The sequence below is a fragment of the Ictalurus furcatus genome, chromosome 7, assembly GCF_023375685.1.
Source record: "Ictalurus furcatus strain D&B chromosome 7, Billie_1.0, whole genome shotgun sequence".
Lineage (NCBI taxonomy): Eukaryota > Metazoa > Chordata > Actinopteri > Siluriformes > Ictaluridae > Ictalurus > Ictalurus furcatus.
The window spans coordinates 14,262,754-14,286,600 of record NC_071261.1 but is presented as its reverse complement, the minus strand read 5'-3'; the positions used below and the strand labels follow the sequence as shown (position 1 = coordinate 14,286,600).

Here is a 23,847-nt window from a genome sequence, read left to right as displayed (position 1 = left end):
ACCTGGAGATGCGCCTGTGAGGACGCGTCAGTGAGCACAAGTACTTACCCAGAAACTGCTGTCTGTCAGCACGTCTCTTTAACGTGGCTTTGATAAGATCGGCAGGAGCATCCGGGAGCTCTGCTGCCTCCCTGTAAGTGTTTACAGCCTTCAGGAGCATGTCATTACTACGCAATTTCTCAGCCATATCGTCCTCAGCCTGGAAAACCGCAAACGATGCAGTGGTCAGAATATTCTAATATCTATTCAATCATACTGTATGCTCGCTGTGACTCTGCAGGTAAGCTACTGTTTATTTTTATCCAAACCGGTTACCTGAGCTTTGCCATAGCGACTCCTGGGACTCTGAGGATATTTCTGCACAAGAGCCTCAAAGGCATGCAGCGCTTCTTCAACTTTACCCTAAACATTCAAAGCAAATACTTAAAAACAAACCAACAAAAAACAAAACAACCCGCCAGTGTTTATTTTATAAAACTTGGCTTTATAATTCTTGAACAAGAAACATATACAGTGCCTACCTTTTTACGCAGTTTTTCAGCTGCATTGATTTCGGATTTTATTGTTTTGTCAAATTTATTGAGGAGGTTTGGCTTTTTCTTCTTAACTGTGAAAAGTTCACAAGCAGACACAAACGTCACTAAAGCTAAAGAGGAAATTTCCTGACCACAAAGCATTTCCTTAGCAGATATTTTGGTAGCTTAAAATCTCTCACCCTCTGTTTCTGGTGTAATCCCTGGTGTAGTTTCATGTGCAGACAGAGACTCTGAAGTTCTTTGAAGTTTGGATGTTTCAGTCCCTAGGGTCAAGTCACTTGCCACTTCAGGTACCACTGTAGGTTCAAGCTCAATCATCATCTCTGGAGCTTTATTTTCAGGTGTATCTTCTGGTGTAGATCCTAGAGAAGTGTATTACAATGACATTTGAATTTGATTCCAAAATAAATAAACAAAATCAATGAATAAAATCATCATCAACATCTTATTGATAATTTAATGTGAGCTTAAATAAACGTGCCTTTATTCTCATCAGCGAGTATATCCGCAACTAACATAGTGGAAGATACAAAAACAAAGAGTGAATACGTTAAATAACAAATACCACTGTATTTAATGGAAGATAAACTATATTTTTCAATGCAACCTACACTCTTTTTCTAGCTGTTTATAGTACGAATCTTCACCGTGGTAACTTTCTGTTGCAGACAGCTCTTGGAGGGGAAAAAAAGGGAGCACAAATCAAACTTTACATGTTGTTCCCATGGCGATAGCGATATACGGATCTTATGGAGACCAGCATATCAAAAACATACATTTAAAATTACCTAGCGTTTTCTCTGGTAAAGCCTCTACAACTAATTCTGAAACACACAACAATTTATTAATTAGAACAATGGCCAATAACACTTAAAGAGCTTCATTCTATAATAATAATAATAATAATAATAATAATAATAATAATAATAATTAGTAGTATATCATTAATGTATAATTAAATTATTAAATACTAAGAAGAGATGAGGAGAGCTTTTAAGTAGTAAGCTGAACATGTCTACTGATGTTCCACAAGAAAACCACAGGAATCTCACCTCCTGTGCTGTCAATGCTTTCTTGCGAATCTTGAAGAAAGAAAAAAAAAAGAAAGAAAAAAGAGTGGTAGTTGACGACAACCGAAGATCTTAAAAAGGGAAGTTTCACTAATATATAAACATTATATGGTAAATATGATAATCAGTCACTCTATGCTAGCATCAGTATTTTGCCATTTCCTCAGCTATCCCATGTTCAATGATCAAGTAAACTGATATTGTAATGCGAGCCAATCAATTGATGTTTAACATGAAATGTTAACAAAAGAAAATATTACTAACCAAAAGGTTGAAAAGATGATGGTGCAGCTACTTTGTCTGCAAAAACACCAAGAAAAAAAGTTATAAAATTTATTTTTATAATAAATATAAATAATTTTATTTATACAGTAGTTCTGGTCCACTAATTTGATTGACTGAGCAGCGTTCCAAGAGTGCTCATATTTTACTATAACCACACTGGGATGTTTCATTGTGTCTATCACCCATCACTCCACTCATCCGTGTTCACCACATACTGTACAGTTCCACTTCCTTGTTTGAAACAGTTACTACGTTTCTAACCTAATCAGCAGCCGACATGGCAAATGATACTATTCAGGAATATAGCTTCTAGCTTAAAATATGAAAGCTCATCAGATAAAGACGAAAAGCAAGAAGGGACCCCAATTTTACCAGAAGTACCTTTAACGGGAATGTACAAATCACGAGCTAGTTAGCAATTTCTTGTTTTATTACTCACTTCACATGCATCATAAACAGGTACCAATAAATGAATGTAAAAAGACAGTATCAATAACGAATCTGTTTAATTACCATGGAAATTCCAAGAGTTTACCCCAAAGCAGAGAAGTGGAAGTTGATATTTGTAAGAGAGAAAATAATAAACAGTTTTAACATGCCTTCATTATAGGACGCAACAGGCACAGGCTTTTCATCTTTCTCTACTTCATTTCCTGTTTCTTTGTAACTCTCTCCTGAAGGCTTTTCTTCTGAATTGTGATCAACTGATGCACCTATAAACAAAGAAACAAAAGGCATAACTGATGCTGCCAGATTATAGACACCTTTAAAAGTGTGTGTGTGTTCTTGACTGCACTGAAAAGTACCATCTGGTTTATAAAATAAGGTAAATAGCTCTGCTATCACCCCTTCCTGCTTCATGTATCTCCATTGCACATGTGCAACGATGGTACAGGACAGTCATACAGTCACTCTGAAATGTGATCATATAACTCATGCTTCAGCATGAGCATCTCAACATAGATTGTAGCATTACAATAGGAGTATTAAGCCATTTCTCTCCATAGAGGGCACTCAGGTCCTTACCGAGTCCCTTCTCAGCTTGAGATTTAGTATCGGACGCCGTAAACTAACCCAGAATGCAGCTGCATGCCTTATTTCAACCTCCACACACATCCTACATCACCCATTGCTAGGTTTCCTGTAGATCCCAACATCAGATTTAAGTCCGCACTAAAGGGGCTTACCAAACCCTGCTCTAAATCATGCTTCCTTTGGGCCACAAACACACCAACCCTCAAGACACAAGGTAGACATGCATCATGACTCTGCTCTGTATTAGCACACAGGTGGTGGAATGAACTTCTGTTGGATGCAGCTGACTGTCTTCAAATGAATACGGAAGACAGTCAGTCACTGTATGGGCACCCAAATGGTGGAATGAATTGTCAAATGAAGACTGAACACCTACCACTTAAGCAAGCACTAGACCTACTCTCCACCGTGTGGAGCTGTTTCTAAAAATATTCAACATGCTGCATAAAATCAGTTGTTTGTTTTTTATCTTACCCTGAATGGCCTCCAGGAGCCTTACCATTCTGGCTTCAAATTGGCTCACTCCAGAGAATCTGCCATTGAGGTTGTTACTGAGAAGCTAGATCAGCCAAACTGTCATCGGTCTGCTATGCTACCACTGCTATGCTGATGACACTTAACTCAGCAGTTGACTGTCAAGTGTAGTTTGAAAAACTGTAGTTTTTCCTATATGTGTGGAAGTAGCTGACTTGTTTGTGACCTTGACTATGCTGAAAAGTACCAATACATTTATTAAAATAAAAGTAAAAGATAAAAAGCTCTGCACCTCCACTCTCATACATTTCTTGTAACAAAGTGTTACACATTGTAATAGCCAACAAAGTGTTCTGAATTGATATTTTTATACACATTCATATTTCAATCAGTCACATGTTCATATATTGAAATATAACAATCAGCCATAACATTAAAACCCCCTTGTGCTGCCAAAACAGCTCTGACACATCAAGGCCTGGACTCCACAAGACCTCTGAAGGTGTGCTGTGGTATCTGGCACCAAGACGTTAGCAGCAGGTCCTTTAAGTCCTGCAAGTTTTGAGGTGGGGCCTTCATGGATCAGACTTGTTTGTCCAGCACAGATGCTCGATTGGATTCAGATCTGGGGAATTTGGAGGCTGAGTCAACACTTTGAACTCTTTGTCATGTTCCTCAAACCATTCCTGAACAATTTTTGCAGTGTGTCACAGGGCATTATCCTGCTGAAAGACACCACTGCCATTAAATAATATTGTCACCATGAAAGGGTGTTCTTGGTCTGTAACTATGTTTAGGTAGGTGGTACGTGTCAAAGTAGCATCCACATGAATGCCAGGACCCAAGGTTTCCCAGCAGAACATTGTCCAGAGCATCACACTTCCTCTGCCAGCTTGCCTTCTACAAATAGTGCATCTTGATGCCATCTCCTCCCCATCTCTTCCGACATGCATGCATCCGGCCGTCCACATGGTGTAAAAGAAAATGTGATTTATCAGACCCGGCCATCTTCCATCGCTCCATGGTCCAGTTCTGATGCTCACATGCCCAATGTACGTGCTTTCGGTGGTGTACGTGGGTCAGCATGGGTACTCGTATACAGTCCCATATACAGGAGCTGCAATGAACTGTGTGTTCTGATATCTTTCCATCATAGCCAGCATGAACTTTTTAAGCAAGTGGTGCTATAGTAGCTCTTCCATGGGATCAGACCAGACGGGCTAGCCTTCCTTCCCCACATGCATCAATGAGCCTTGAGCGCCCATGATCCTGTCGCTGGTTCACCAGTTGTCCTTTTTTGTGAGGAACTAACTACTGCATATCGACAACACCCCACAAAACCTGCCTTTTTGGAAATGCTCTGACCCAGCCATCTAGCCATCACAATTTGGCCCTTGCCAAAGTCCTTACACTTACATTTTTTCCTGCTTGTGAACTGACTGTTCACTTGCTTCCTAATATATCCCACCTCTTGCCAGGTGCCACTGTAATGAGATTAATGAGATTCACTTCACCCACCAGTTTTAATGTTTTGGCTGGTCAGGGTTTGATTATTTAAGTTACCCGTGACAACCATATTCTATTCTAATATATAACAGATAATCCCAGTGTTAACTGTAGTTGGAGGAATTGTGATGCTTTGTTCTTGTTGTGATCTTACCTGCTGTTTTGGTGGGCTCTTCCTTTTTTTCAGAGACAATTTTCTCCTTTAGCCCTGAATGATGTGAGAGAACCAAAAACTAAACCTTACCTACATATTACTAATTATAGCACAGACAATCAATAAGCAAACAAAAACATTTCCCTCATGCTGCTTATGTAGACATTCACAAGTTAAGCCGGGTTCACACTGTACCATTTTGGCCACGATTTGGTCGTCTGAGACAAATTTTGAGAATCCTAAAAAGATCCTACAGAAGATTCCTAATCCTAGGCCAAAATCTGTAGTCTCTGATCGCTAGTTTGACACGTTCCCCGACAGCCGATTAATGGCCGTTGCGATCAAATTTTTACTCTGATTAAATTCTGTCAGAAGATTTGAGGCACGGTCCTGTAGTGTGGCTTCTCCTCCTCCGTACGAGTCTTCTTGCGTGCGTCCGTTTTCCACGTCTTGACAGTCTGACATTAATGACAACTGAGATCCTACAATGTGATATGGCTTACAGCGTGGATGTTCATACATGTTCATACAGTCTGACAAGCAACAGTCGCAAAGGACTATTAAAAATCAAACAGTGTGCACCCGGCTTTACCAGAGACACACAGAGACACACACCTGCATGATTGATCAGGGTGCTACCTAGTTACTTGAGTTTTCTTTCTTTTTTTTTTTCCTTGTTTTTTTTTTTTTTTTTTAAAGTCAACACCCTTCTCCACACCAAACAAATAAATAAATATACAAGTCTGAGCATGTGTAATTAAGTTTCTAAAATACATTTTTAATAGAGAGCGGTATTCACATTTAATAGGAACAACAATCAGATTTATTTCTGACCAAAAACAATTTCATAATTACCTTCTATAATATACCCATGTAATATACATTTATGTATAAACACTACAATTGCTCACCTAAACATTGTTTTTCTTTAATTGGCAGTGTAATATTTTACAAAAAAAAGATAGTGTGTGTTTTGAACTAAATGTCTATGTATTTTCCACCCTAGACTATTTCAATGAGGCTATTTATAATTGCCTTGATTTTAAAGAAAGGTTGTGTGAAATTATGTTGACCATGTGTAGAACCATTATGCTATTTCTAGCCTCCTTACTAGACATAAAGACAAAAAAGTCAAATGCCTCTTTTTCGCATAACTTCAAATTAGACAACCTGCCCCTTGAACACACTGAGAACTACACATACCTCAGTATAAACAACAACACAGGAAACGTCAAATACGGCTGTGAACGGCCTGAGAGAAAAGAAAAAAAAAAAAAAAAAAAAGCACAAAGGGGTTTTTAACGCTATTAAGAAAAATATCAAAATTGACATCAGAATCTGACTAAAAGTAATTCAGTCGGTTCTATAAGCCATTGCGCTTTACGGATGTGAGGTCTGGGGTCTGCTTACAAACCAAGAGTTCAATAAATGGGACAAATACCCAATAAAGACCATGGTAACCACCGTGGTAAATATACCACGGGTACAACGAAAAACTCCAAATAATGCCTGCAGAGCAGAATTACGACTGTACCCACTAAGAATTAAAATTCAAAAAAGAGCCATTAAATTCCATGCCCTCCTTAAATAAATAAATAAATAAATAAATAAATAAAATAAAAAGTGATAGAGTCCCTCCATCACAAAGCACTCGGATACCAAGAGCTAACCCCAGAGAGAAACCTCCTCATCAAGCTGGTCTTACAGTTGACTTTACAATCCAAAACATGTCCAGTCAAACCCCAGACTAAATCCCCGTACAGATTAGGGATGGGCGATATCTTATCGTTTGCGATATACCGGTAGAAATTCTCCCCACAATAAGAATTCGTCTTCCCACGATGATAACGATAAAGCCTAGTTGATGACGTATTTCTGTGTGCGACAGTCTGCGTCCCGTTCGCAGCTCACGTGCAGAGCGAAAACAAGTACGGCGGAAGGCGGACGTGAAGCTGAGGAGGAGTTTATCGCTAAACGAGGAGCTACCTCTACAATCTGGATCTGGTTTGGGTTACAGAAAATCAGTTTTACTTTTAAATCAATGTTTGTGTTTCTGAGGCTCTCAAAATCACATTTTGCCAAAATCATGTAGCCAAAAACAGTGGTGCACGGTACTATATTTATATCGTCACTGACATCGTTATCGCAATAAATACCAGAAAATATCATGATATAGTTTTAAGTCCATATCGCCCATCCCTAATGCATACCAAATCAAATTATTAAAACACAAAAAAGAAAAATATCTAAAACACTGGACAGAGGCAACAGCTCAACAGATCTGTCCCTAAACAGAGAATATAAATTGGGAGAATACCCGAGCACAATGACCGACCCTAAACTAAGAAAAGTCCTGATTCAGTGAACAGACCTGGCCATAGAGACACAGACAGACCTGGCTACCAACACAAGACTGCACACTAAATGAAGTGGAAACAGAACGTCACTTTTTAACAACATGCCCGAATTATACACAAATTAACTAAACATTTAATCTGCATTTCACAACCCATGAAAAATACTTCAATCTGATGCCAATAAAGAACAAACTCCCACACCTGCTAGGAGAACCCTCAGCAAGCTCAAACCCGGCTGCCCAGTGTGTGAAATCCTGTCCCGAAAAAAAGAGTAACCAGTGGAACAGGACCACGAACCGCACCATAACACCAACACTGTAAACATGTACAAAACGCTCAGACAAATCACCGTGTAGTTTCTCCTTCGTCGTCTTTTATTACTATTGTTTTATCTAACTTTTTTTTTTTTAAATTGCATGTAAATGTGCATGTCTGTAATTTAATATTAGCAATGCCTTGCAATGTAAAGCCTTTAACCATGCCGATACAGCTACATAAAATACACAATAGAAAACATGTCAGCTGTTTAAAAAAAAAAAGGGGGTGGAGGGGACATCTGAGAGCATCAGTATGAGAACCAAAATTGTATTCAAATCCATTATATAAACTGCTTCACTTCTACAGAATTTAAATAATAGACCACAAAAGTTTCTCATTAGCAATTAAGCACATTCTGATTATAAATTTTAAATAGGCATGAATCAAGAAAACAACTAATAACAGCTAATATCACTCGATTCAATTATACTTTTTATAGAACACAAATGTAATATAGGTTATACATATGCTCTTTATTCAGGTATTATCACAAATATGCACCAAAAACTCCACTAAACTCCACTAGCCAAATGTTCCTGTACTTTGGACCAACCAAAGCAGAGTATGAGAAGATCAACCTCCGAGACCTGAACATGTGATCTACACTGCGTTAGGTTGAAGTGTGCAGTGTATTCAATCCAAGATAAACTCAGGAATTAGACCAGTCCAGACTGAGCGGATCTCATCGCATTAGGTATTTCTCATGTCCCATTTGTTTTAATCAGGTTACCAAACATTACATTCTTATACATTCCATTTAACTGGTGGTTTTTTTGCTTTTCCAGACTGAAGATTTCAGGAGACCTTTGGTAGATTTTTCCTCCTTCTTGTGATCTGTAGTTTGTCCAGACGCTTCCTTCTTAGATTCTGATTGTTTAGACTTCTCACTTTCTCTTTTTGCCCTTTCTTTGCCCTTGCCTGGAACACCTTTCTCGAGGTGTTGCTCTGCTGCTTTTTCTTTTCCCACCTTTTCCAATATTTTTGTCCCGGCCGTTTGTTTTGCCGTCTTTTCTTGAGCTAATCTTTCTTTATCCAGTCTTACTTGTTCAGCTTTCTCTTTCACTAGCCTTTCCTTTTCTGCTTTCTCTTTTGCCAGCCTTTCCTTTTCTGCTTTCTCTTTCGCCAGCCTTTCCTTTTCTGCTTTCTCTTTCGCCAGCCTTTCCTTTTCTGCTTTCTCTTTCGCCAGCCTTTCCTTTTCTGCTTTCTCTTTCGCCAGCCTTTCCTTTTCTGCTTGCTCTTTTTCTGCTTTCTCTTTCGCCAGCCTTTCCTTTTCTGCTTTCCCTTTCACCAGTCTTTCCTTTTCTGCTTTCTCTTTCGCTAGCCTTTCCTTTTCTGCTCGCTCTTTTTCTGCTTTCTCTTTCGCCAGCCTTTCCTTTTCTGCTTTCTCTTTCGCTAGCCGTTCCTTTTCTGCTTTCTCTTTTTCTGCTTTCTCTTTCTCTAGCCTTTCCTTTTCTGCTTTCTCTTTTTCTGCTTTCTCTAGCCGTTCCTTTTCTGCTTTCTCTTTCGCTAGCCTTTCCTTTTCTGCTTTCTCTTTCTCTAGCCTTTCCTTTTCTGCTTTCTCTTTCGCTAGCCTTTCCTTTTCCGCTTTCTCTTTCGCTAGCCTTTCCTTTTCCGCTTTCTCTTTCGCCAGCCTTTCCTTTTCCGCTTGTTCTTTTGCCAGCCTTTCCTTTTCCACTCTCTCCTTTTCCGCTCGTTCTTCCGCCAGCCTTTCCTTTTCCGCTTTCTCTTTCGCCAGCCTTTCCTTTTCCGCTTGTTCTTTTGCCAGCCTTTCCTTTTCCACTCTCTCCTTTTCCGCTTGTTCTTCCGCCAGCCTTTCCTTTTCCGCTTTCTCCTTTTCTGCTTTCTCTTTCGCCAGCCTTTCCTTTTCCGCTTTCTCCTTTTCTGCTTTCTCTTTAGCCAGCCTTTCCTTTTCCGCTTTCTCTTTCGCCAGCCTTTCCTTTTCCGCTTTCTCTTTCGCCAGCCTTTCCTTTTCCGCTTGCTCTTTCGCCAGCCTTTCCTTTTCCGCTTGCTCTTTCGCCAGCCTTTCCTTTTCCGCTTGCTCTTTCGCCAGCCTTTCCTTTTCCGCTTGCTCTTTCGCCAGCCTTTCCTTTTCCGCTTGCTCTTTCGCCAGCCTTTCCTTTTCCGCTTGCTCTTTCGCCAGTCTTTCCTTTTCGGCTTTGTCTTTTGCCAGCCGTTCCTTTTCTGCTCTCTCTTTTTCTTTTGCCAGCCTTTCCTTTTCTGCTCTCTTTTTCTCTGCTTGCTCTTTAGCCAACCTTTCTCTTCCTTGTCTTTCCTTCTCTGCCTTTTCTTTTTCTTTCTCTGCCTGCTCTCTAGCCAACTTTTCAGCCTTTTCTTTTTCTAGCTTTTCTGCTCTCTCCTTCTCTTTTGCCAGCCTTTCCTTTTCTGCTCTCTTTTTCTCTGCTTGCTCTTTAGCCAACCTTTCTCTTCCTTGTCTTTCCTTCTCTGCCTTTTCTTTTTCTTTCTCTGCCTGCTCTCTAGCCAACTTTTCAGCCTTTTCTTTTTCTAGCTTTTCTGCTCTCTCCTTCTCCGCTTGCTCTCTTGCTAGCCTGTCTTTTCCTGCTTGTTCTTTTCTTAGCCTTTCCTTTTCAGCTTGCTCTTTAGCCAGCCTTTCCTTTTCTGCTTTGTCTTTAATTAGCTTTTCCTTTTCAGCCTTCTCCTTAGCAAGCCTTTCTTGCTCAGCCCTCTCACTCGCTGCCTTCTCTTTGGCTAATCTCTCATGCTCTTTTCTTGCCTTCTCTTCAAGTAGTTTAGCATCAGCTTCCTCTTTGGCTTTTTTGGCAGAAAGGATGGCTTTTCTCTCTTCTTCCTCTTGGGCCAGGATGCTTCGGACCTCAGCCAGTGCTAGCTTAGCAATCTTTTTTGCCTCGATCTTCTCATGGATCATCCGAAGCTGCTCCTTGAGAGCTGCCTTCAGTTTGTGCCCAATTTGTCTGGTAGAATGCTCTAGATGAGGATGACCAAAGGTGTTCAGTTTGGTTGATAAAATCTAGCTCTTGCCATGCAAAAATGTAGTTCATGCCTGTGATAAGCTTGTGCAACATAATGTTATTTTTCCTTTACAACAAAACACTGCCCCAATATTTAGTGACTAGTGCACTGTGTGTTCTGACACCTTTCTATCAGAGCCAGCGTGAACTTTTTCAGCAATTTGTGCTACAGTAGCTCTTCTGTGGGCTCGGACAAGACGGGCTAGCCTTATCTCCCCACATGCATCAATGAGCCTTGGGTGCCCCTGACCCTGTTGGCGGTTCACTGGTTGTCCTTCCTTGGATCGCTTTTGGTAGGTACTAACCACTGGATACCGGGAACACCCCACAAGACCTGCCGTTTTGGAGATGCTCCGAACCAGTCGTCTAGCCATCACAATCTGACCCTTATCAAAGTGGCTCAGATCCTTCCGCTTGCCCATTTTTCCTGTTTCCAACACATCAACTTTGAGAACTGACTGTTCACTTTCTGCCTAATATTGACAGGTGCCATTGCAAAGAGATAATGTTATTCACATCAGTGGTTTTAAATGTTATGGCTGATTGGTGTATGGTTTAATAAGACGAGCTGTTTAAGTAATTAGGCAGATTCACAGATGAAAAAGCACAAATGAATTTTAATGGCCTACTTTATGGATACCGAAATGCCACTCAAAAATGTAACTGGATAATCACCAGGGCTATGATAATAACCAGTATACCTTCTTGTGCACATGTGCTGAATGACTGGAGTCTATCTGTCACCAGTGACATGGACACCACCATCTCTTCCCTTCCTTTAATTGCTCATGAATTTTAGTTACCGCAGATGTGTCTCAATTTATACCATGCAATGAAAGAGGTGCATATATTAAACCACTTGCACAGCTTTGCCACTCTAAGTAAAGTAAGCGGTCAGTGACAAAAAAAAAAGTGCTGAGGACAAAGTGTTCCAGGGCTCATGTGGTAACTCCACCAGAAATGCTTTCTAGATGATTCAATCATTACCCAACTATTTTTAAAAGGTAAACTACAAACAGGGAAGATCAATATTGCACAAGCCTAGATTGTGAACATTAATAGTTAGTGAGCACGTCAAGCTTGTGCAGTCACTAGAAGTCAGGAAAAACTTGTCACATTCACAGCCCTCAGTTATCATTAATATCATTAATATCCACCACAATACAAACACATTCCATGTCAGTGTTATGCCACTCTCTGTTGACTACAGAGACATCTTTGTATTATTTATTTGTTCAGACACAGTTTGTCTCCATTCTTAAGGCTATAATAAATAAATAAAATCACATGCCACATTAAACAGTCCCATTCCTGAAAATCTAGCTTCCTTCAGAATCCATTTCTAATCCAGCAGCAGGTTTGAACTTTACCTTAAGTCAGGCTTGGAGAGTAGCGGAATACATGTTACGGTGTTACGTAATCAGGATACAAAAAAACACTCAACTGTAATCAGTTACATCAAAAAACAAAGTAATCAGATTACAGGTACATTTTGTAAAAAAATTGGAATGCTATGAGGATTACAATTTTTTCATTTAAAACCAAAAGAACTTAATCTTTTGACATAACAATATAGACAGCTGCTTGATTATAGCTCTGGTTCTCTCTCGCCAGTCGTGGCTCATATGAGCAACATCCTGGTGCATGCACAAATTAATTTGGTAGAAATGAACACAAATTCTCTGAAGTCCTTTTGTTAGGGTGACCATACGTCCTCTTTTTCAGACCTTAAAAAAGCGTCCGGCCAGGAATACTAAATTTGAGAAACTGTCCGGGATTCGGCTGTAGTTTCATTATGACGTGCTTATGGTCTAATACCGCATCATGTTTGGACATGTTTGCATTGCTTTAACCCCTCTCTGTAATTCCCGCCTTCTCGCACACCGATTGGTCGATTATAAAAGGCTTGCAGCAACTATTGGCCAAATTCCTGCCTCTCAACCACTAGCCTACTCTCAGCGAGCGTGTGAAAGTGAAGCGCTGGTGTGTGCAGGATCAAACAGTTTCTTGACAATAGCAGCAAATGACAGCTGTCCTGAGTCGAAACAACGCCCATATAAGGTTATTTTTAATTTCATGTTATCACATTGCTTCGTATTACATGGTCATTCAAATGTGTAAATGACGGCAGAAGGTTCACTCGTGGCATCTGATATTTTATTTTATTCCATGGACATTCAAAAGAATGTAGGAATTTATATATATATTTACATGATGCTAATAGAGATAATAGTGTCTTTTTCAGTGTATTAAAATCTGCATTCATTTTTAACGCTATTAGGACACACACACACACACACACAAAAAAAATAAAATAAAATAAAAAATAAAAAGTGTCCTCTGTTTGGAAAACCAGAATATGGTCACCCTAACTTCTTTGATGTAATGTTACTTGCATCAGGGACAATGATCTTTTATTTATTCATTTATTTATTTCTTTTCTTAAAATAAGTCCAACCATAGAACATGTTTTTAAGCTCTAAATAAAAGTGTTTTAGATCACGTTGCTTTTCTCTTGACTTTATTTACATATGTGACCTTGAAGTAATCCAAAAATAATCAGATTACATTACTTTCATATTATGACACCTGGATTATGTTAATGATGACATATTTTATGAAGTAATTTGTAACTGTAACTGAATACATTTTTAAAGTAACCCTCCCAACCCTGCCTTCTGTAGGAAGATACATCTCCAGGAACACACTAATCTTCTTTCCGACCTACAGTTCAATACAACAACAAACCAAACTCCACAAATAAATCAGCACAACCCATGCTAAATACCTTTAATTTTCTTAAACACCTCTTCTTTATTCTTCTCAGCTGCAGTGATAGTGGGACAGTAACATTAGTAACATTAGCATGTTTTATGTCACACGTTTTAACGTTATCTCACATGAATGCTTAGCAGTTTACTAGCGTAGAAAATCACGTCTGACACAGGAATACTGGAACAATGATAAAACAGCAGTTTCATCAGCAGGTGTTTACTAATAACAGGAAATGAACAGCATGCATTTATATCCCACTGCAATTATAAGCTGAAATGCAACTTACTTGGTACATACAGACAGGTAAGAGATTAAACCATTAAAGGAAATGACCTCAAATTACAGGGAATTACAACAACTTGAAGATAAATGCTATGAAGCAAATAGCAAATGAAGCATACATTGCCTGTAAATATTTATGACGCATATTATTCAAACATATTCGACAATATCCATCCAGTTTAAACAAACATTCTTTTCTTGCTGGAACTGAGATGAGTCAATCATTTGCCTTTGGTTGTAACTGAATCACCAAGGCTTCTACCCATTACATCACATGCCTTTTCTTTAGGTTGTAGAAAGCAGACTGTATGATTGGCTGGCATCAAGGCAAGAAGACACACTGCAGTATGATCCACCAACCCAAGCACAGTTAATATTAGTATTAGAGGTAACAACACTACCATTAGCATGCACATTTGGGGACCTTGTCAGTTCTTGCTTTCAATGGAAATGAAAATCCATGCAGCCACGACTGGGATAACAAGTGATCACAAATGATGATAACAAGGAGCAATCAAAATTTTTCAACTGTAAAAACACACCTAGCAATTTCAACAACAGAGAGACTCCTACATGCCGACGTGAGCTCACACACACAGGCCACTTCTAAAATCCCAATGAAGCTTGAAGCTTACAAGCAGTTCTAATAAGCCTGTGCTACAAGACACAAAGAGCCACAACAACCAAAAAAAAGTGCTGCTTTCCTTAAATACCTTTGCTTGCGTTCTTTATTTTAGCGGTCTCAAAAATATTTTCTGATTCTGAAGAAGAAAAAAAAAAAAAGTTATTATAAATGTAAATATCTGATTACACATAGGAAAGGAAACCATTTGCCCCAGTTGGAATAAACTGTTTAAAAGGTCAAGTATAGGTCTCTTTTTTTTTTTGCACAAACATTGACAAACTGAAATTAATCTTTCTTTGTCAGACATGAAGTCATCATATAAAACCAGTTGTAGCATGTGAAACCACACACACACACACACACACACACACACACACACACTAAAGGTTGACTGACGGATCAGTTTTGCAGATTAAGCGGCACTGATAACTGATTGATGGAACCATTGGGTCATCGGCAACAATCCACACCGATAGTTTTTCCCCCGATTGTGTCAGTTATGGGAGCAGCTGAGAAGAGTCCACCGTCATTATAAAGCATGAGAGCGGTCTCTAGAGGCGAAATAAAACCCCATCACTGAAATTTTGTTGTGTTATTTGAAGTGTTTTTTAATTCATTTTGGAGGTCTCCATTTTTATTTGTTATTTGTAGTGTTACTTTTTGGTTCCGTTTGGATGTATATCTTTTACGTTCTTTACTATTTAAGAGTTAATATATATTAATATTTATTTCATAAAAAAAGTTACAGTACATTTTCATGGTACAGTCAGTACTGTTTATTTTTGTAATAATGTTAATAAAGTAATGAAGCAATATTTTACTTTGAGTGTTATGGTTTAATTCAGTATCGGTTGATTAATCAGTCACTGGCAGATACTGCCCAACTTAGTTATTGGGAAAATCCACTATTGATCCACATCCAACACACGCACACACCCACAATCTCAATAATGAGACTATAATGAGACTTGCTGTTCTCCCACTCACTTCTCAAAATGGTTGTTGATGTAAATGATATAAATTTATTTATAGAAAGCTACAATCATGACATCGTGGCATATTCAAACACAGTGAGGCAGTCACTAGCTCAGTGTTCAGGTTCCTGCTCTCTTTTGATGGACTTTTGATGGACTCAGATCACACAACAGATGCCCTTCATGTCATTTTTGTGGGTTAGTGCTTTTAGGTTTTTGTCATTTTAAAATCATTAACAAGAATTCTTTTAAAAAAGATAAATCACGAGGCACAAAGGAAATCAATATTGTGCAAGCCTAACTTGTGAACATTCAGCATTAGTGAACACTTCAAACCACTGAAAATGAACACATGTAATATTCCATGTCAGGGTAAAGTCTCTCACTGTTGCATACTGAAACATGTCTATTGTGTTACTGTCCATAATGCATTCATTCAGGTGACGTCCACTTTAATCCACACAGATCTGAAAACGGCATTTTCGTTTTAAAATGCTCTCTAGCGTTTTCAAAGGTTTTCCACACTGAAACGTCTGAAAATGCTTACATCCCCATACCGCACAAGCATAAAAACGCAAGAAGCTTTGACCTCAGACAACGAGGTGGAGTTGTTGATGCAGGCTGTACAAAGTGACAATCTTTAACAACGCGATCAAGCTGGATAGCAGGCAGAACAACTGCAGTACAGCATCGTCCACCATCTTGTTTGTTTGGAGTTGAATGGGTCATGTGACAAAAAATACGCCATTGTTTTTGAATATTTCCGTTTTCTTAGTGCACACTACAATCGCTGGACCGAAGGCCAAAACATAAAGGAAAAAAATAAGCATTTTCTAATTTATCCAGATTAATGTGGACGTAGGCTCAGACACATTTCATCTAGCAATTTAATTTAGCACAACTAGCAATTTCACTGACTACATTTACATGGACAGCAATAATCTAATTACTGACCTTATTCTGAATAAGACAATATTGTGATTAAGGTGTTTACACGAGTTGCTTTTAGAATATTCCTTTCATGTTCCCGTTTTACATGTTAATCGATCTATGTTCTATAACGACACACGTCATTCCGTCCACACGTCATGCCGTCTGACGTTCCCTCCAGAATTTCACATAACATACAGTTCGTCTTCGTTATGGTACCGTATACAGTTTGGGGTGTTTTAATTTTTAATTTTACGAAAGCTTCAAGTGCAATTAATTATTTGTCGTGCAAATAGACGACTGACTGAAGCCGTGGGCTGCGTCCGAAACCGTGTACTTGCCTACTATATAGTAGCCAAAATACGTGTCTCTCACCCACTATATACTGCAGCAAGTAAGTACGCAGTTTCGGACGCAGCCGTGCTCTATTGTTTGCAGTCAAATGTGTGTGATCGTGTCCTGTCGCAAAACGCGGTGAAAACTCTCACACGACGTTAATAGTGTGATTAAGGTGTGTACATGTCTATAATGCACATCGATAACGCAACTGAAACAGGAATACTCCACATGTCTTAATTCCATTTGTGTTTACTTCGTGTATGACTTTAGTCAGATTAAGATCATCAACAATCACTGTTTACATGCTAGTTTCTTAATCAGAGTATCGTCTTAATATCAGATTATTGTTGTCCATGTAAACGTACTGAATGTCTCTTGTGCAGAGCTTCCTACATGCCAAAATGAACACACACACCCACTCACATGTATATATTTAATGACTGCAAGCTACAAGACAGTGGACAAGCTGCTTTCCTTAAATACCTCTGCTTGCTCTCTCATTTTTCGTGGTCTCAGGCGATTTCTCTGATTCGTAAAGGAAAAAATGTTATTAGATATGTGAATAACTGATCGCACATAAGAGGGTGAACCTCCAGTCTCAGCTGTTTTGGGGAATAAACTGTGATAAAACATACCTAAGGTTAGGGTTTGACTTATACTCATACACTCATACTCTCACTCTCTCTCATACACACATACACAAACAGGTAAACATCAACCATCTAAAGCTTATTGGTCATGATCTCTCTCAGCAACATGGACATTGCTCAAAGACATTCGTAAGCATGCAGTTCAAAGCAGGTCGGTACACACAACATTCACCGCATTAGGTAAAGCCTGTAGCTGCTGGCTGAATACGAGAGTTGTTCTCTGACTCGCTTGGTAAATGGTCTGCACTTATATAGAGCTTTTATCCAAAGTGCTTTACACTGTGTCTCATTCACCCATTCACACACACCAATGGTAGCAGAGCTGCCATGCAAGGCGCTAACTTGCCATCGTGAGCAACTTGGGGTTCAGTATCTTGCCCAAGGACACTTCGGTATGTGGAGTCATGTGTGCCGGGAATCGAACCGCCAACCCTCCGATTAGTGGACAACCCGCTCTACCACCTGAGCCACAGCCGCTTCTTAAAAGGGTTGTTGGTACAGGCTCGAGAATTATGCTGGAACTGGGAGCTCGGAATTTGTGTAATTTTCTACCACCACGCACTAAAGCTACAAACTGCAAAAAAAACCATAATACCCATGGACGACTCTGTCTTTTGCCAGCAGCAAACTAGCCAGCTAGCTGAGATAAGTGATCAATATTTACCTTCTCAAAACCATGGTCTGCCAGTGGTATAGATTTAACAAGATAATATATCTGCATGTTGATTGATCTATGGCAAACACTTACAGATGCACACACACACACACACACACACACACACACACACACACTATAACTCATTTAAAGACAAGAAGTAGTGCTACTTTGTTTACTGCTGATGCTGTGCGCAGCCATGTTGATTTGACATCACTTCCTGAACTCCAGGTTGAGGAGACATCCAGAGCTCCAGAGAAGGAACTGTGACTTCAGGGGGACATTTTCTTTAGTTCTGGAGGTTGGAGGTTACAACCTTCAGTCGAATGCAGCATATAAGGTAAATACCCGCAAATGGACAACAAGCAAATCCTTAAAATGTTGTCTTTAGAAAGTGGAAGCAGGGTTATTTTTTTTTCCTTTTTTCAATTTCAAGGTATCTGAATATAACCATAACAGCACTATTAGAAAAAATTTATAAATAACAAAACACTAATATGGGGGGGCATGGTGACTTAGCGGTTAGCACGTTTGCCTCAGACCTCCGGGGGTCGAGGGTTCGAATCCCACCTCCGCCCTGTGTGCATGGAGCCTACAGGTTCTCCCTGTGCTTCGGGGGTTTCCTCCAGGTACTCCGGTTTCCTCACCCTGTCCAAAGACATGCAGTAGGCTGATTTCCAAATAGTCCATTGTGTGCAAACGTGTGTGTGTGTGTTCGTGTGAGTGTGCCCTGTGATATTTTGCCACCCTGTCCAAAGTGTCCCCCACCTTGTGCCCAAAGTTCCCTCCCTGGATAGGCTCCAGGCTCCCCAGTGACCCCGTGTAAGATAAGTGAAATGGAAATGGATGGATGGAAAACACTAATATCCCAGCTTGACGCACATGCAATACTTTAATTTGGCATTTTCTCCTCTTTGTATGCCCCCATAGTTTTCAGATTTTAAAGTGACTACACTGACAAAAAGACACACTTGTAGTGTAAAGTTCCATGTTTGTGTCTAACAAAACCAGGAAAAAAAAAAAACCTTCACTGCAAATCCTCTCCAAACCTGTGTACTGGCATATAGGACAGTGATCACACACACACACACACACACACACGGAAAAGAACAATCTGGAACAGTCCATGCAAGGTCATATTTAACCTGACATGAGTCAGCAAAACAGAGACGTGACATTTCTTTCACCATGTGCCAAACACACAAAGATCGAGCTCTCTGGCAAGCTTCTTTGACCATTTCAGACTCAGAAGGCAAGCGTAGCAGCGCATTCCTCACAAGACGAGCACATTCAATACATTCTCTTAAACAGTCTCTAAACTTCTTTCAGGTCAGGCTATAGGACGGCAGCTCAAGTTACTGGACTAACGCCCTCTGACTTCATGACATACCAGTGACCCTCTCCTTCTCCTTCATAACACTCTCTCCATCGCTTGCACCCTCACATGGCATCAGCACATCACACAGAAATGCCAGGAAGCTTTTTAACAAATCAGAACTGCCATCTGCTAAAGCATCATCACGCTCTCTGTGCGCAGAGACAAGGCCCTTACAAAAGTCAGCCAAGCCTATGAAGCAGGAAGAGCACAAGTTAGAGTGAGGAATGTAACAGAAAAACAAACAAACAAATAAATAAATAAATAAATAAATAAAGCAAGCACATACTTAACTTCAGTTCATTACATAACTCATTCTAGACTGCAGGGTGTGATTGTATTTGCTTTATGGCATAGTGTTGAGTAAGTTCATTGTCAGTTTAGATTGAACTGAAATATCAGCGTTCACCCGGAGCGTCAGCAGTAAACTATTTTGCTGGGTTTTTTCGTAGTGTGGTGTGCTATAAGACAAACGCCGTGTGTCATTACAATTAACTGCCTATTTTAGCTCAACTCAATGTGAGCGTTATTAGAAAGCTACACTGCAGGGGACTCTGGGAAGTTTTTCAGCGGATCATACCGAGCACTGCAAAGATGCTAATATTCTAGCTACTGTACGGTCGGGTTTCTAACATGAACCATAGCAGCTTGTTGCAGCCAATCACATGCATTTATGTAAATTATTCACAACGAGGCAGCTTCATCAATCATGTGCTGCGTTCACGCCGTGTCAGATTTACTGTAATTACTAGACGACAACACAAATGTTCTACTCTGAGCTGTTCACATCTCTGGGCTCGGAATTATGCGTTTCTACGCTCTGAAATGAATCTGTGCAAGATGTTGAAAACTGCAAACTACATGCGTAGGTCTTTCGTTTATTTTAACATTAATCTTGCATTATTAGGACATTAATAATATGATCATCAATTATATGAATTATTACACAGAAATATTATGAGATAACTACATTGGAAGTGCTCGCACAGTGGTCAGGTGGTACAAGTCAGAGCTCTCAGAAAAGTCCTAGTTTGTAATTACGAGTTCTACGAGGATGTGAATACGGAATCTTATGGTAATTACAACGCTACAGTCTTTCAGAGATATACAACCTTTCTGGTTTGATTTGTAAAGTGATGACATGGGTTATTATAAAGAGAGAGAGAAGAAGAAAAAAAAAAAAGGCGACAGTGAAAACAGAATGGACAGAATTACAGGTTTATTGTCCAATGCCAGTTTAAAACTTATCTCTGGCTCGAAGAGTGGCAAGTGCCAAAAACAACTATTAATATGTTAACAAATATTAATTTATAGCCATGAACTACTCACTAATAGGTAACAAGTCATCACCATTGAGTCATGCTTATCTGGACCTTTGTAAGCAAGAAAGTTAAACTGCAGTTTAATACCCTACATACTGTATAGTCCATAATGAGAAAGGTGGAGCTACATAAAATCAGCCAAACACAGCTTTAATGAGAGCTTCAGAAACATTAATTTGCCTTATTTCTTTCCATAGAAAGCAAATAGGAGAAAGAGGGTGTTCTACTGAGAAGCAACAATTAATTAATCTGTAGGTTTTCAAGCCAGTCTTTAACTGTGTTTACATGTTCGTCCGGTTCTAGCTCACTACAGACCTGAACCAGTTAATAGAGTTCAGACAGGACTGAACTGAAAACGAATTTGTTGTATATTTCTCCAATCTACACAATGTTCATAAGCTTCATTTAGATACCGATATTAAATACTGTGCAACATCAAGCAGACAGAGTTTCGTATCCTTCATATAAACATTTAGAACTACAGGCTGGGAATTAAGGACCTTATTCAATCATGCAGGAAGCACACGCATACACACGTACACAAAAATATATCCAAACCCTACTCAAAAACTCACCCAGCAGAACTTTGGCATCTTCCACATCAAAGTCACCATCACCATCAGAATCATAAACTTTTCCAAGTGTGCCTGCAATGGAAGAACAGGATTATTTCTCCTTTATATGATCAGACCACGGCACAAAACCCAACAAAACATCAAATGTAGTTATTAGAGGTCGACCAACTGATCATTTTGATGATTAATCAAATGGATAACGGAGTGCTTGGTACGATCGGTTATCTGCAAAGATCCAACCAATAGTTTTTCCCGGTGGCGTCTGTTTGCGGGAGTGGCTGAAGCCTCTGTATACTTCTTTTTTTATGCATACGCTAGCGTATGCGCACAGTCATACGCATAACCTTTCAAACTATACTCGATTTGACATATACACAGGCAGTCGACGCATGCGCATTACAACAACTTGCACTACCCCTCATGGCCTACAGGAGCCAGTACAGAGCAGTAAAGCAGATCTTTCGGTGTGAAGGACGACAATGAAGAACAATCACAACACCACGAAGAACAATGCTTGGGCAATCTCTTGCCACTATTAGCACCCATATACAAATCCTTATACGCTTTAAGGCAAAAATTATAACCTGCACTCGTTTGAGCTACCTTGAGAATCAACAGCCCTGGGTCACTACTGCCACCTTGTGGAACAACTAAATAGTGCAAAAGTATTAAATGCGCATGTGTGATGGTTAGAAAAATCGGGCGGCGCGTACAGTACGTGCATACTCTGCTGATGATGAAATTTGTGTCACGCGTACTGTACGCTATTCCTAGTGTATGCGTAAAAAGTATAAGTATACTTTCTGCTTGAGAAGGGTCCGCTGTCATTATACAGCACGAGAGCGGCCTCTAGAGGCGACACTGACATTGTTTTGTGTTATTTAAAGTGTTTTTTGATTCATTTAGTATGGCTCCATTTTTATTTGTTATTTGGAGTGTTGGACTTTTTGGTTCAGTTTAGATGTACATGTTTTAATTACTTTAATATTTAATAACAGTTAATACGTAATATTTATATCTTTATTTCAGTAAATTTTCATGGTACAGCAAGTACGGTATATTTTTTGTACTAAAATTCAGCAATATTTACTTCGAGTGTTCTTTTTTCATTCAGTATCAATTTTAAAAACTACCGGCTGATTCATTTGCTAATCGGCAAGATTATCGGTAAATTTACTAGCAGTCAACCTCTAGTAGTTATACTGCTATACGCATTCTTACTTGAACTGAACACAGGACTTGTGATTGGTTTTTATACATTTGAGGTAAATAAGCAACACAGTTCTCATTTCAATTAAAAGCAAAATGATAGAAGATTCTGCAATAATTTCGATCTGTTTTGGCAAAAATTATATTAAGTTCCAGGCTATGTTAAGGGGAGTGTTGTATAATTACCTAACCTTGATTTTACACACAGTTTTTGTTCACTATTCCAGCTTTTTTTTTTTTAGCGATCATATTAACATTGACTAAAATCAGTTTTAAACAGAATACACCAGCTCCTAGTAAATGTTACGCAAAGCAACCTGCAGACACAATACATTTCACAAGAAAGGAAAGTGTCACAAGAGAGGAAATTGTAGACATACCCAAAACATTCTTGTATTCAACTATGTCAAACCAGACAACAGCTACAGACATCCAGGCACCCAACAGAGCCAACACTATGAGCCAGCTGAAGACTGAGTGTCCCTCAGATTTCTTGGAGCTCTTACTGACAGCAGGTTCTGCCTGGGGCTCTGTGAACAAAGACAAACATACACAATGACAGACAGGTACCAGTTACTGACAAAGAGTTTATCTTAATATTTTGTGTTCGGATCTTCGTAAGGCACAAGTTACTTTAGAAATAAAACATCACTGGGTATGCTGTTAGAGGAAAACAATCAACCGCATGGTGGCGTGACACGGCATCATCCTATAACTGCACGGTTGTGTTTTATTCCTCGTATTAGGCCAGCAATTATGAGAAGGATTACAAAATTAGATTTTATTAAAGAACAACACATACTTTATGAGAACGTATTAGAACAGTGGTTCTCGACCAGGGGGGCAATCGGGGAGATCAGAAGGGGGAGCAAATTGTTTTCAAGAAAGGAAAAACAGCGACTTTTCAGACCCCTTTAGCGACTTTTTGTTCAAACCTTAGCGACTTTCCAAATGTCACCAGTACTGTACTGCAAGCGCGAGGTCTTGCCTTCCTGCTGCACTCACACCTCTCTCTGCATCTGCTCTGTTCAGTGAGAGGCTGAGAGCCGGAGATTTAACAATATAACGAGATGCGCCCTTCCTCCCTATTTACATCATTCATATGCGAATGTTTTTAGAACACAAGACGAATGTAATGCAACATGTTTTACATGTGAAATAGTCCACATTATTACAGCCTAGTTCTCTTGATCAAAGTAGTTATAGTAATCGGAAACATTTTATATCATTCATGTTCCATACCTGTCCGTTATATAATTTTATAAAAGTCATAAAAGTTATGAAAAGTAATTAAAAATAACTACAAAAAAATCTGTCAAAAACAGATTATAGATAGAGCTTATATAGAATAGATAATCATTATACCTGGTCTCCTCCAATAGGGGGGGTGGGGGGGGGGTATGCTACATGATAG

General features: G+C 39.4%; 1 protein-coding gene across 7 annotated transcripts in view; it reads right to left on the bottom strand.

Moving 5' to 3' along the window:
* unm_hu7910 (un-named hu7910) overlaps positions 1-23,847 on the bottom strand; it is a 33,517-nt gene that overhangs the window by 5,183 nt on the left and 4,487 nt on the right. For 2 of the 7 annotated variants that reach the window (XM_053628768.1, XM_053628769.1), the window contains exons 3-15: positions 22,814-22,963; positions 21,225-21,296; positions 5,061-5,114; positions 2,491-2,604; positions 1,871-1,906; positions 1,589-1,618; positions 1,325-1,360; positions 1,148-1,210; positions 1,018-1,047; positions 716-898; positions 522-607; positions 316-402; positions 49-199 (exon numbers count right to left, since the gene is read on the bottom strand). In XM_053628768.1, the coding sequence (XP_053484743.1) occupies positions 49-199; positions 316-402; positions 522-607; positions 716-898; positions 1,018-1,047; positions 1,148-1,210; positions 1,325-1,360; positions 1,589-1,618; positions 1,871-1,906; positions 2,491-2,604; positions 5,061-5,114; positions 21,225-21,296; positions 22,814-22,963 (1,092 nt within the window). The other 5 variants (XM_053628763.1, XM_053628765.1, XM_053628770.1 and 2 more) reach the window with 4 other exon arrangements.